This window comes from Carassius auratus, chromosome 46 (genome assembly GCF_003368295.1).
Source record: "Carassius auratus strain Wakin chromosome 46, ASM336829v1, whole genome shotgun sequence".
NCBI lineage: Eukaryota > Metazoa > Chordata > Actinopteri > Cypriniformes > Cyprinidae > Carassius > Carassius auratus.
The window spans coordinates 17,734,192-17,746,365 of record NC_039288.1 but is presented as its reverse complement, the minus strand read 5'-3'; the positions used below and the strand labels follow the sequence as shown (position 1 = coordinate 17,746,365).

Sequence of the window (12,174 nt, the reverse complement as noted above, 5' to 3'; positions counted from 1 at the left end):
TCTTGTGATGGGCACAGCTGTTTAAACATAATGAACTGTTCAGGGAGTGAAGACCGCTGCATTAAAGCAACAGGTGAGAATCTGGAAAAGGAAAATCATTGTCATTATTTTTGCTTCTCCATCGTTCACTTTAAATTTATTATACAGCTAACTCAAACGGATTTCCAGCTTAGACTAATCTGTGTTTTCTATCTCTTATTCAGGGAGTTTTGGAGGCCCGTCAGCAGATGTAAAAGGCTGTCTCTCTAAATCTATTTGTGATGCCTAACATCTGTAAGTGATGTTCAGGGCATCTCGTGTTGTTCAGCGAACCTGTGTAACAGTGCTAATGGTGTCACTCAGAGCTTCCTGTTCCTCTGCTGTTCTCTGCTCTCCTTCATCCTGCTGCACTGAATCCAGCAGATCTTCACATTCTACAATCACACACACTGCACAGAACAGCCTTATACAACTCAGTGTGTGTCAGAGTGTTGATTTTTAGATCTAAAAAGATAAACAGCAACTAATTTTAATAGTTTATGCTCTATTGTCAATCTTAACCTTTAACATTGATAAAAATACTAAATCAACTATTCAGGCAAAGCAGAATCCTTGTAAAAAAAATCTGAATTACATTTATTCTGTGACTTATAGACTATAGATCTTTAGCAGCCCATCTTTTATTTGATGTTATGTCATAACATTAACACTTTATATTCAAATTACATAATTTCGTTCACTTAGTTATAGGTTTTAATGAATAGATTTTTTTTTTTTTTTTTTGCATAGGCACAGGAGCTTATAAGTATGTAAAGAAAATGACAAAATAACTAAAATGTGTCCACAAATCCATTATTAACAAAGACACTTTGATTTCCAACGTAATAAACAGATCACTATTTTCCAGAGACACAAAATTAGATCAGTTAACCTGAAAACTCTGTTGACTGATTAAATATCACAGATGCTAATAATAGTCCAAATAAATTACAAAAAATAAAAAAATAAGCAGCGCATAGTATTAAATGCGTTGAGGGGAGATTTTGCACCATCCTGTAGCCGAGATAATTTTACAACATTTTTACAAGACATTACAAGACAGTCAAACAAGATCAAGACATTCTACATTTCAGTTAACTCATGTTTATTTCGTAGCAGTAAAGAGACCGAGACGATCAGTCTTTAAAAATGTAGGATTTTTCTTCTCTCTCTCTGGACATCCCTGTAAAATACCATCGGAGCATGCTGCTGCATTGATAAATTAATGATATAAAACAACATAATTCACTTTGTAAATGCAACATTTTTCCCCCCGTTGGAACTGTTACACAATGTTGTATCTTTGAATAAAGTTTTAAACTGAGTTTAGCATAATTTATCAGCAGGTGGCAGCAGAACTCTTACTGGAGACTACAGCTCAATGTTAATCTGTGTTTTTCATAATTGTGTTGTATTCATGTTGCCATTGCATTAATCGTGTTTATTTATTATTTACAGGTTGAAAAATATGAATAAAAACAATGTTGCTCAATGCGAGAGAAATTTGCAGAATTTATAATGTAAAAATTAAATTGAATATGGCAATTTACATAGTAATTTTTTTTTATTAGATTAATATGGTCTGACAAACAGTAGCTCAAACAATAGCTACAAATTGTATGCCTTTTTGTCTTTTCGATGCACATTTTAAAGTGGATAACAAGATAACCATAAATGTTGGAGCTCTTTATGTAGGCCCATGCAATGGCATGTGCTCAAGAGACTTACAAGAAGGATCTTGTTCTTGTTTTTTTTCGGACTTACTGATACCCGCAGCCATTGACGCACATACCACATCCTGGTCTGTGTATACTTTTGTTTTGAAAGAAATAGCTACGGCAAAAGTGGTTTCTTCTTCTCACACTGGTTAATAGAATCAGAAACAAATTCATTTTCATTATTCAAAATTATTTTTTCATAATGTAAAAATTATATAGCCTGCAGCTTGTTATGTAATTTAGTCTACATAAATGCTCAATGTAATTTCTAACCATTTAGCATCTCTTTACACACACTAAAAGTGCCCTCAAGCACTGACGTGGCTACAGGTTACAACCTATTGCTTTATAAAAAAAAACCCTCTGGCATCAATATTTGAAAGGCATGATATTTCCATGACTATAAAGCTAGTTCCTCAAAATATCTTGATTATTTTTCACATATTAAAATATGTTTGATATAGTTAGTGATATAGTGTTGAAGTAACTTATGTAATGTCTTTATTTTTGTTTTCTTCGCCTACAAACAGTATCGCTTCATAACGTTACGGTTGAACCACTGATGGCAGATTGACTATTCTGATGATGCTTTTCATACTTTTCAGGACCTTGACAGTGTAACATACTTGGCAGTCAATGGGACAGTCTCAAGCCTCCCGGTTTTACCCAAAATATGTTAAATTGTGTTCCAAAGACTCTCCATATCATTCAAACTGCCTACACTTTTCTGTGTCTGGCGTGCCACAAGGATGTGCTGTTTCTAAGAATTGATGAACTGATGAGAGATGGAATATTCTTGTAATGCTTTTCATATTTTTCCCGACTTTGACCATGTAATTTACTTGGCAGTCTATGGGACAGTCACAAGCCTCCCGGTTTTATCCAAAATATGTTAAATTGTGTTCTGAAGACGAACTAAGCTTTTACGGGTTTGGAACAACATGGGGGTAAGTGATTAATGACAACATTTTTATTTGGGGTGGAGTAACTCTTTAAAGTAAACTATAACAACATAACACCAACCAAATGAAGTTTAAATTTCAATATAATTGTTTGCATCTCTGAAATAATATGTTGAACACCAAAGTCGTAGTAGCCTTTCCAAAAACAGACTAAACAGAGAGTTTGCTAGCAATAAGGGACTACAGGTGGAAAGATATTTGTATTTATTTATTTGTAATAATTTTCATAGCAATACTGCCAGAACTTAAACTGATAGTAATCAAAAGAGCCCACGTGTAATTTCTAACAGGATACCACAAGCCAAAATGCAAATATAAAAAAAAAACCCACATGATATTATCTGTAAAAAACATGATCAGATCTATCAAATCAGTAGCAAATAACGTTAGTGCAGAGAACTGTAGAACAAGTATATTACTTTTATGCTATTTCTTATTGTAGTTACATTTTTGCAAAGTCATGCCAACAGCATTCATAAAGACACTAGACAAAGTTATAATCTATATATTCATTAGTAAAAACTATGATAGGCCTATGTATTGCTCAATAAACAAATAAAAAATAACTGATAAAATGATATACCACTAACCTAAAGTAATGGTGCAATGTGACATTATTTAACAATGCTCATTCTTTCAAAACAGAGAAAACATCTTTCACAAACATTTACATATCTGTCTCTTTTAAAGTGTTTAGTGTATATACTGTATATTTATGAGTGGTGTTAATGAAAAACAAGTAATTTTGAGACCTAGCTGAGCAGTAACACGATCACTGCAGGTTCGTGGGATGGCAGGATTGCTGAGCAGATTACAGATGAAGGAGAGGACCACGTGGCAGGTAAGTTGAGCAGGTAAGTAGTAAAAACAGCAAAAGTTTTACCAGTACAATCTTCTCTTGAGGCTAAACTCAAACCTAATTAACTGTGAGGAAACCTATGGAACATATCCCAACAAGTATGTGGGGTTGAAGGTTACCACACCTACTTTAACGGATAGCTTGTTGTAACAAATCCATATACAGTGGGGCTCGAAAGTTCGGGCACCCCTTGCAGAAAATATGAGTAATTTTCAAAAAATAAGAGAGATCATACTAAATGCATGTTATTTTTTTATTTAGTACTGTCCTGGTTAAGATATTGTACATAAAAGATATTAACATTTAGTCCACAAGACAAAAAAATTGCTGAAATTATTAAAATAACCCCCTCAAAAGTTTGGGAACCCTTGGTTCTTAGTCCTGCGTGCTGTTACCTGATGATCCTCGACTGTCTTTCTGTTTTGTGATGGTTGTGCATGATTCTCTTGTTTGTTCTGAACAGTTAAACTGAGCTGCGTTCTTCAGAAAAATCTTTAAGGTCCTGCAGATTCTTCAGTTTTCCAGTATCTTTGCATATTTTAACCCTTTCCAGCAGTGACTTTATGATTTTGAGATACAGTTCATCTTTTCACACTGAGGACATTTGAGGGACTCAAACACAACTATTAAAAAAGATTCAAACATTCACTGATGCTCCAGAAGGAAACAAGATGCATTAAGAGCTGGGGGGTGAAAACTTTTGGAATTTGAAGATAAATTGTACTTAATTTGTGTACCGGGAAACATACAAGTATATCTGTTGCTTACGAAGGGCAGAACTAAATTGAAAAAAATATATATTTCAACAAAATAAGACAAATTCATAAAGTCACTGCTGGAAAGGGTTCAAATATGCAAAGATACTGGAAAACTGAAGAATCTGCAGGAGCTTAAAGATTTTTCTGAAGAACGCTGCTCAGTTTAACTGTTCAGAACAAACAAGGGACTCATGCACAACCATCACAAAACAGAAAAACAGTCGAGGATCATCAGGTAACAGAACACAGTATTAAGAACCAAGGGTTATTTTAATAATTTCATTTTTTTTTTTTTTTTTAGTTTTCTTTATTTTCATGACTATGAAAATTTTAGATTTTTGTAGATTCACACTGAAGGCATCAAAACTATGAATTAACATGGAACATGTGGAATTATATACATAACAAAAAAGTGTGTAACAACTGAAAATATGTCATATTGTAGGTTCTTCAAAGTAGCCACCTTTTGCTTTGATTACTGCTTTGCACACTCTTGGCGTTCTCTTGATGAGCTTCAAGAGGTAGTCTATGGGATTAGAATCCTGCCAAATGTATTGCAGTCACAGATCGAAAAATAATAAGAATAAATAAAATATTTAAAAACACGTGTAAAATAATAGCGCTCAAAACCGAGAAACAAATGCAATTTTTTAAATTAACAAACAGCGCTGTCATGGATTACACAAAACTGAAACATGAATTCAAAATTTTCCAAATCGCAAACAAAATCAGGTTTCCTGCTCATACGTTATTTTTTTTATGTGCTTGTGGTCTATTCCCCTTTGCCCTTGTTTCCACGTTCTGGGCTTCCGTTTCTAAAAGTTGCAGTTTGAGTTTCATGTAAATCAGGTTGAAAATCAGGCCGGAAGTCCTAGATTGACAGCTGCGTCTCTAGCCAATCAGTCCAAGGGGGAGTTGACGTCCCTCCAATGCGACTCGTGGCTGCTGTGGCAAGTGTGTGTGTGAAGTAGAGGGTGACGGTCACACGGGAGTGGATTTTCAAATCTCTCCCGTCCCAATCCCACGAAAAAAAAAACCTGGGGGGAAATAAAGAAAACTCTACGAATGAGAAGGTGTGTCCAAAATTTTGGTCTGTACTGTATATATATATATATATATATATATATATATATATATATATATGTATGTATGGCTTTCTTTCTTCTGCAGTACATAAAAGATGCTTTATAGGATGTTATGGTCTAGACAACATTGAACCCATACTGGCTTTTATTTTATGGACAAATAATAAAATAAATAAATGAATAAATAACCAAACACACATGCAGATTGTTGTACGTGTAAATGAGACAAGACAAAGATGATGTGAAAAGTGACTGCTTAAATGGTCTTGATGAGAGAGTGATTAGTAGCAGGTGTGGTAATGCAGGGGATCCAGCTGCTGAAGTCCAGCTGCTTGCAAATCAATTCTGTAAAGTCCCTTACCATTAATATAAAAGTGTATTACATCATTTTTAGAAGTCTTAAACCCATGTCAAGAAGCGGCACAAGTGGCACAACGGGATAAGGAGGGTGGATAATTAGCGAGAGACAACCGGTTTGTCTACCCGTCACAACAGTGGGGTAGCCACGGGTGTGCCAGGGTGTGCCTGTGCCACCCACAGTGGCAGCTGGCACACGTAAAAATAGATGCAGAATTATTTTTTATAGTCTCAATAAAAAAATGTTTACTAAACTTGGGCTATTGTTGTTTACTTAGAAAATATATATTTTAAATCAACCCTTTCACGCTTGAGTTACAAATATTTTAACTGACCCCTTGTTTCCATGGCGACGCGTCATGATTGTCACGTGACACACTGCAGCCACTAACAGATGTATCGGTATCATAGACAGTAAAAGAAATGGACACAGCGACCCCACTGGAACTCAATTGAGACAAATGAAGCCCAGTTTTAGCGTTTTTTAGCACTTCCGTTTCTGACGCGCAAGATTCAAACTAAGCTTGATGACGTCAGCAACCTGTCTGCCAGATGTAAATCTTCTAAGTGGCTGTGCGTGCAAACTGCTATCGTTAATCTTGCAGAGACGGAGAGCTTGAGCGGGGAGTTCTTTGGCGTGAGTGAGCAGGAGTAAGTATTCTGATGAATTATTTTGGATAGTATTTTAAAATGTAACGCCAGAACGCCATATTTAGTTAATTGCCTGCGAGCTTCTCCTCCTGTCTGTACGGTAATGCGACAGAGAGACGAGTGGTTATGACGCAATCGTTAGCCTATTTTTACAAAAACTGTTTATACGGGGCCATAATGTAACATAGAAGGTAATGGAGCCCTTTATACATTGTCGTGTATCTTTAGAAATAAATAATGGACAAACGGAGTCTTTAAACGCCTCAGATGTAAAGTTATTCGCTGTCAAAGTGACGCCAAAATGAATGGGAGTCAATGGGATGCTAACGCAAGTGAAGTTCTGCTACAAGATGGCGGCACGCAGCTGACTTCAACTTCTCGTCGACTTCCTTGCCGCCTGATCAGTATTCGTTTTATTTCGTTTTTCATATTTTTATTAAAATATATACACAAACTTGACTACCATGTCAACTAACTGATATTCCGATTTTTCTTTTAAAAACCTTTATAAATTATCTTGATCTATAACGAGATGAGCGCTGCAGTTCAGAGTCCTGTCAGCCGGGTTTAACGTACAGCACTTGAATTCCACAGTTTCTCCCGAAATACATGAAAGTAAGTGGCTGTTGAACTGGGAGAAGAATAGAGTAAACTTTATTGTTCTGCTATGTCTGTCTGATATATGAATAAAACACGTCGGTAAATCGGATTTGATTAGATAGTTTTTGCTGGTTCCATAGACATCAGTGTGTATTTTACAAACTAGTAATGTATTGTTTTACTAGTGATTATGTATATTTAAATGTATGAAATCTAAAATAAACATTATGTGGTTGAAAACACTGCATATTAATTGTGATATATGACAAGCGCTGAGCGCGTCTGTCTCTGGCTCAGTGCCAGCCAAGCCAACGCGCGAAAGCTGTTTGAATCTGGCAGTTCTGTGACGTCAATGAACTTTCTAAATCATACTCTCAGGGGCACAGAAATAAGAACCCAATATATGGTGCAATAATGATAAAAATGTTAAAATGTATTTTACATTTTAAATTATTTTTGTTAAAATATATCTGCCGACATTCTGACTGCCAACCAATCAGCAAACAGCAGCTGACTGTGACCCCAGCAGTCTATGATATAAACAGATAATTTTTGATTGCACGTTGCTAGCTAGCAATATGTCGCAGTGCTCCTTTCTTTTTCTTTTTTTTTTTTTTAGCAAAAAACCTAATGTTACACCTGATGAGGATGTTTCTCCCTCCCCGGGTCCAACATCAACAGACAGTGTTGCCAGATTGTAAATGTCCAAGTATCGTACCAGAAGTTCTAAATTATCGTATTTAGAAGAAAATTATTACATTTAATAATTAACTACATTTTGACACGACCTGCAAATTACCACTAGGAGTATGGTTGGACGGAAGCAGTGCGACAAAAATATCCCATAATTGTGCACAGTAATCTGACAATAAATGTGGCACACCCAGATTTTCATATGCACACCCAGAGTCTCTTTTCTGGCTACACTACTGCATCACAAACATATCGTGTGAACATATTACTGACAATTTGATAATTGAATTAATAGTCTATATTGTACTGATAACTTAAACTATGTTAAAATAAATGTTATTGGAATAATTTGAGGAATGTTTCATTTGCATAGTCCTTCTTTTGCGCTGTAATGCACCTTCGCGTGAAGTGGAAAATCGATTCCTGAGCAATCGATGCCAACTAATTCAGCACCTTTACTCGGACAGCGCCCTTTGTAACAATGAACGTAAGAGGCAGCGTGTTAAGAAGCTTCCTAAGGGACACTTCGGGGAACACACTTAGGAACATAAACAACTTTGGGAAGATATATCTTCCGAGTGTTATCGTGTAACCGGGCCCTGGACTGTTGCTCAGAGGTAAAAATCCCCTAAATTTGCCCACTGGCCTCTGACCATCATGGCCTTCTAACAATCCCTACATCTGCTGATTGGCTTCATCACTCTGTCTCCTCTCCACCAGTAAACTGGTGTGTGGTGGGCGTTCTGGCGCAATATGGCTGCCGTCGCATCATACAGGTGGATGCTGCACACTAGTGGTGGATAAGGAGATACCCCTGACTATGTAAAGCGCTTTGAGTGCCTAGAAAAGCGCTATATAAATGTAATAAATTATTATTATTATTAATTATTTGGGTGCTGTGACCTGTGCTGGTGTTGGTCCATTGTGATTTATCAAGTCCAAAGTCAATGCAGTCATCTACCAGGAGATCATAGAGCACCATATGCTTCCATCTGCTGACAAGCTTTATGGAGACGCTGATTTCATTTTGCAGAAGGACTTTAGCACCTGCTCACATGTGCGAAAAACCACTTCTAACTGGTTTGCTGACCCTGATATTACTGTGCTTGATTGGCCAGCCAACTCACCTGACCTGAACCTCACAGAGAATCAATGTGGTATTGTGAAGAGGAAGAAGAGTAACATCTGACAAACAATACAGAGGAGCTGAAGACCTCTATCAAAGACACCTGGTCTTCAGTAACGCCTCAGCAGTGCCACAGGCTGAATGCCTCCATGCCACACCTCACTGAAACAGGCATTCAGGCAAAAGGAGCCCATAATTAACCTGCTTTGGAGATCTTGAACATTTCTGTTTTGTAGATCTTTTTTCGACCGATCTTTGAAAAAATATTCTTGATTGAAATATTTTTGAGATACTGATTTTTTTATTTACTAAGCTGTAAGCCATAACCATCAGAATGCAAACAAAAAAACTTGTGAAATATTTCATTTTGTGCACAATGAATCTAGAATATAAGAAAGTTTTCTTTTTTGAATGAAATGACAAAAAATAAAGAACTTTTCCTTGATATTCAAATTTCTTTTAGATGCACCTGTATGCAGGAGCCATAATATATTTTATTTCTTTAACATATACCTAAGTTTCTGTTGTTTTTTAGTGTGTGGTCATCCTGCAGGCAATGGGAGAAAAATTTGTTATAAAGGCTATTATTCCAGTCCAGGAGGGCAAGATGGGAGAAGATGAACAGTGTGGGTTAGAGTCTTGAAAGAACATACTGCACTTTTCGTGTTTTTTTTGTTTATTACAATTTATTTGCTTTCATTAATAAACATCTTATTCGAGTCAAGTCGGAACAACAGTATCTCAGCAAAACAAAACAAGAGTTTCACCAGTACAGTCTTATTCTCCTCTTGAGATGTTATAAAATATTTACGTTTTTATAAATTATATTTAATTCACTTTGGGATTTAACATTTCAGAGGGATGGAAACTTATGGCTTATGATTCATCTCCTACCCAGTGTGTGAAAGTATAGGTCATACTTATAAACCGCACCTACTTTAGTGGATAACTTGCTGAAACAAGACTATATATGTATGTGTGTGTGTGTGTGTGTGTATGAAAAGGTCATAGAAACTAATGTTGGCCATGTTTTTCCTTCAACCTTCAATCATCCTGGAGGTAATACCTCTGAATCATTCAGCAAAGTATGACTTTCTTTCTTCTGCAGAACATTGAAGATGCTTTAAAGAATGTTCGGGCCCAAACATGCAAAAACATGGAGCCACTTTTTTTTTCAAATATCTTCTTTAGTGTTCCACAAAGGATAAGTCAAACAGGATGAGCACCTGATGACAGTATGCTTATTGCCAGGTGAATTATCCCTTTAAGAATGTTGGTCTGAAAAGACTTATACATTCTTTGTTATACCCTATTAAAATTGACCTTTTCAATAACTCCCATGTAAATTATGCATGCTGAAGTTTCTCTTGTATACAAGTTTCAGCTTGTATTTTCTCATAAAGACCCTCCCCTTTGATACGGTATAAAATGAGACTGAAGCAGATGTTATTTCATTCAGCTCCTGATCAAAGATGGATCTGCAAATCTCAGTTTTTCTTCTGTTCGTTCTCTTCACTGCAGGTACAAAGACAGATAGTGTTTGTAACGCTATTGATTACAAATGCAGATTATTGATGCCTTTGATGTTTTTTTTACTAAAGGACACTCTTTCAGCTGTTATGAGTGTATGGGTCTGATGGGTTCTTGTTCGGATCAAAAGGTAAAAACATGTCCCAGTGGATTCTCCAAATGCATGAGTGTCACAACAACTGTACAGAGTGGTAAGTCCAATATAAAGGGTTTAAAGTCATTGTTATTTTTGAGTGATGGAGATTTTTTTTTTTTTTTTTTTTCTGGTGGTACTTAACTGAAAATGTAATGTCTCATAGAATTGCTAATTTCCTCACAGAATTTATGATTGTAATAATTACAGAATACTGTTTAGATTTCTGCTGTTGTAATAGTTTTTCTCTGATTGTTATGCAAACAATATCATTTGTTTTAAAATGAAATCAATATTTGAAATAATCAAATGCTACTTTATAACATATTTATTATAAAATATTTATTTTTTTATAACATATTTAATGTTGAACTGGTCTTTTCTGAATCATTCTTGTTTTCAGGAGACATTAGTGCTAAAGTGAAGATTAAAGATTGTGTTCCTGAATGTGCAGCTGGTTCCATGAACATGGGCCTTGCAAAGACGTCTTTAGCATGCTGTAACTCAGACCAGTGTAACCTCCAAGACGCTCCAGGTATTGTGCTTTACAGACCATATGCAAATTAATATCTTTAAGGTCAACAAAGGTCAACAGCTTCCAAAGGACAATAAATCAGGGAATACAATACAGGGTGTGTACAGCAGTGAATTGATTGAATGGAGCAGCTAACGGTGTTATTTCATTCGATTTTACATTTTGCACAGAAAATAAAGTAATACGTGCTCTTGTCCTGCAGATCCCTCTACTGTAGCCAATGGAAAGAAATGTTACTCTTGTGATGGAACAAGCTGCTTAAACCCATTGAGTTGTTCAGGGAGTGAAGACCGCTGCTTTACAGCAACAGGTGAGAATCTGGAAAAAGATGATTTGATTTTTATTGCTTTAATGATTGAGCGTTTGATACAGATCACATTTACTCATTTTCAGCTTAGACTAACCTCTGTTTTCTGTTCTCTGTTCTCTTTCTCTTCAACAGGGAGTTCTGGTGGCCAGTCAGCAGTTGTAAAAGGCTGTGTTTCTAAATCTGTTTGTGATGCTTCTGCACCACTTGGTGATGTTCAGGGTGTCAAATGTTGTGAGGGAAACCTGTGTAACAGTGCTAATGGTGTCACTCAGAGCTTCCTGTTCCTCTGCTGTTCTCTGCTCTCCTTCATCCTTCTGCACTGAATCCAGAAGATCTACACATTCTACAATCAGACATACAGCACTGAATATCGAGCTTGTGTTTTCTCTCTGCAACACATCTTTTGTGTCCTGATATGATTTTTTTACTGACATTCTGATGTGACATTTCTTTAAATAAAATACTACATTACTTTGTTTCTGTGGTTATATTTAATATTGCTTGTCATGCTGTCAAAAAAGTCAGAAATACATATTACAGAAATACAAATGTTTTACATGATCATTATGTTCAGAAGAAACATGTATAATAATGATTTAATTAGATTAGTTTTTCTTTAGCTGTAACAATATTTGGAATTTGGATTCCCATTATCAGGAATCATGTTCAATTATAGGTTATGAAAGCAATAATTGAGATATTGATTAACTAGATGTTGTGTAACTATGAAAAGTCAGAAGTCGAATTGTAATACATTATGTGATTCACATTTTATAATTCGATTGGTCAAATAATGCTGTAAACAATACATGGGACCTTCTCACGTGACTCATTACTAT

General features: G+C 35.8%; 1 protein-coding gene across 1 annotated transcript; it reads left to right on the top strand.

Annotated features, from left to right (window-relative positions):
* The first annotated feature begins 10,243 nt into the window (after positions 1-10,243).
* LOC113063776 (prostate stem cell antigen-like) lies at positions 10,244-11,807 on the top strand. Its single transcript, XM_026234095.1, has 5 exons — positions 10,244-10,348; positions 10,429-10,548; positions 10,894-11,025; positions 11,228-11,335; positions 11,468-11,807. The coding sequence occupies exons 1-5, from the start codon at positions 10,300-10,302 to the stop codon at positions 11,656-11,658; spliced, it is 600 nt and encodes a 199-aa protein (XP_026089880.1). The 5' UTR covers positions 10,244-10,299; the 3' UTR covers positions 11,659-11,807.
* Positions 11,808-12,174: the final 367 nt, after the last annotated feature.

Bases quoted from the DNA above. Each gene is read 5' to 3' on its own strand.
- LOC113063776 (XM_026234095.1), top strand. From the start codon at position 10,300: ATGGATCTGCAAATCTCAGTTTTTCTTCTGTTCGTTCTCTTCACTGCA. The intron at 10,349-10,428 runs GTACAAAGACAG...TTTTTACTAAAG, and splicing joins GTTCGTTCTCTTCACTGCAG to GACACTCTTTCAGCTGTTAT. The intron at 11,026-11,227 runs GTATTGTGCTTT...CTTGTCCTGCAG, and splicing joins TAACCTCCAAGACGCTCCAG to ATCCCTCTACTGTAGCCAAT.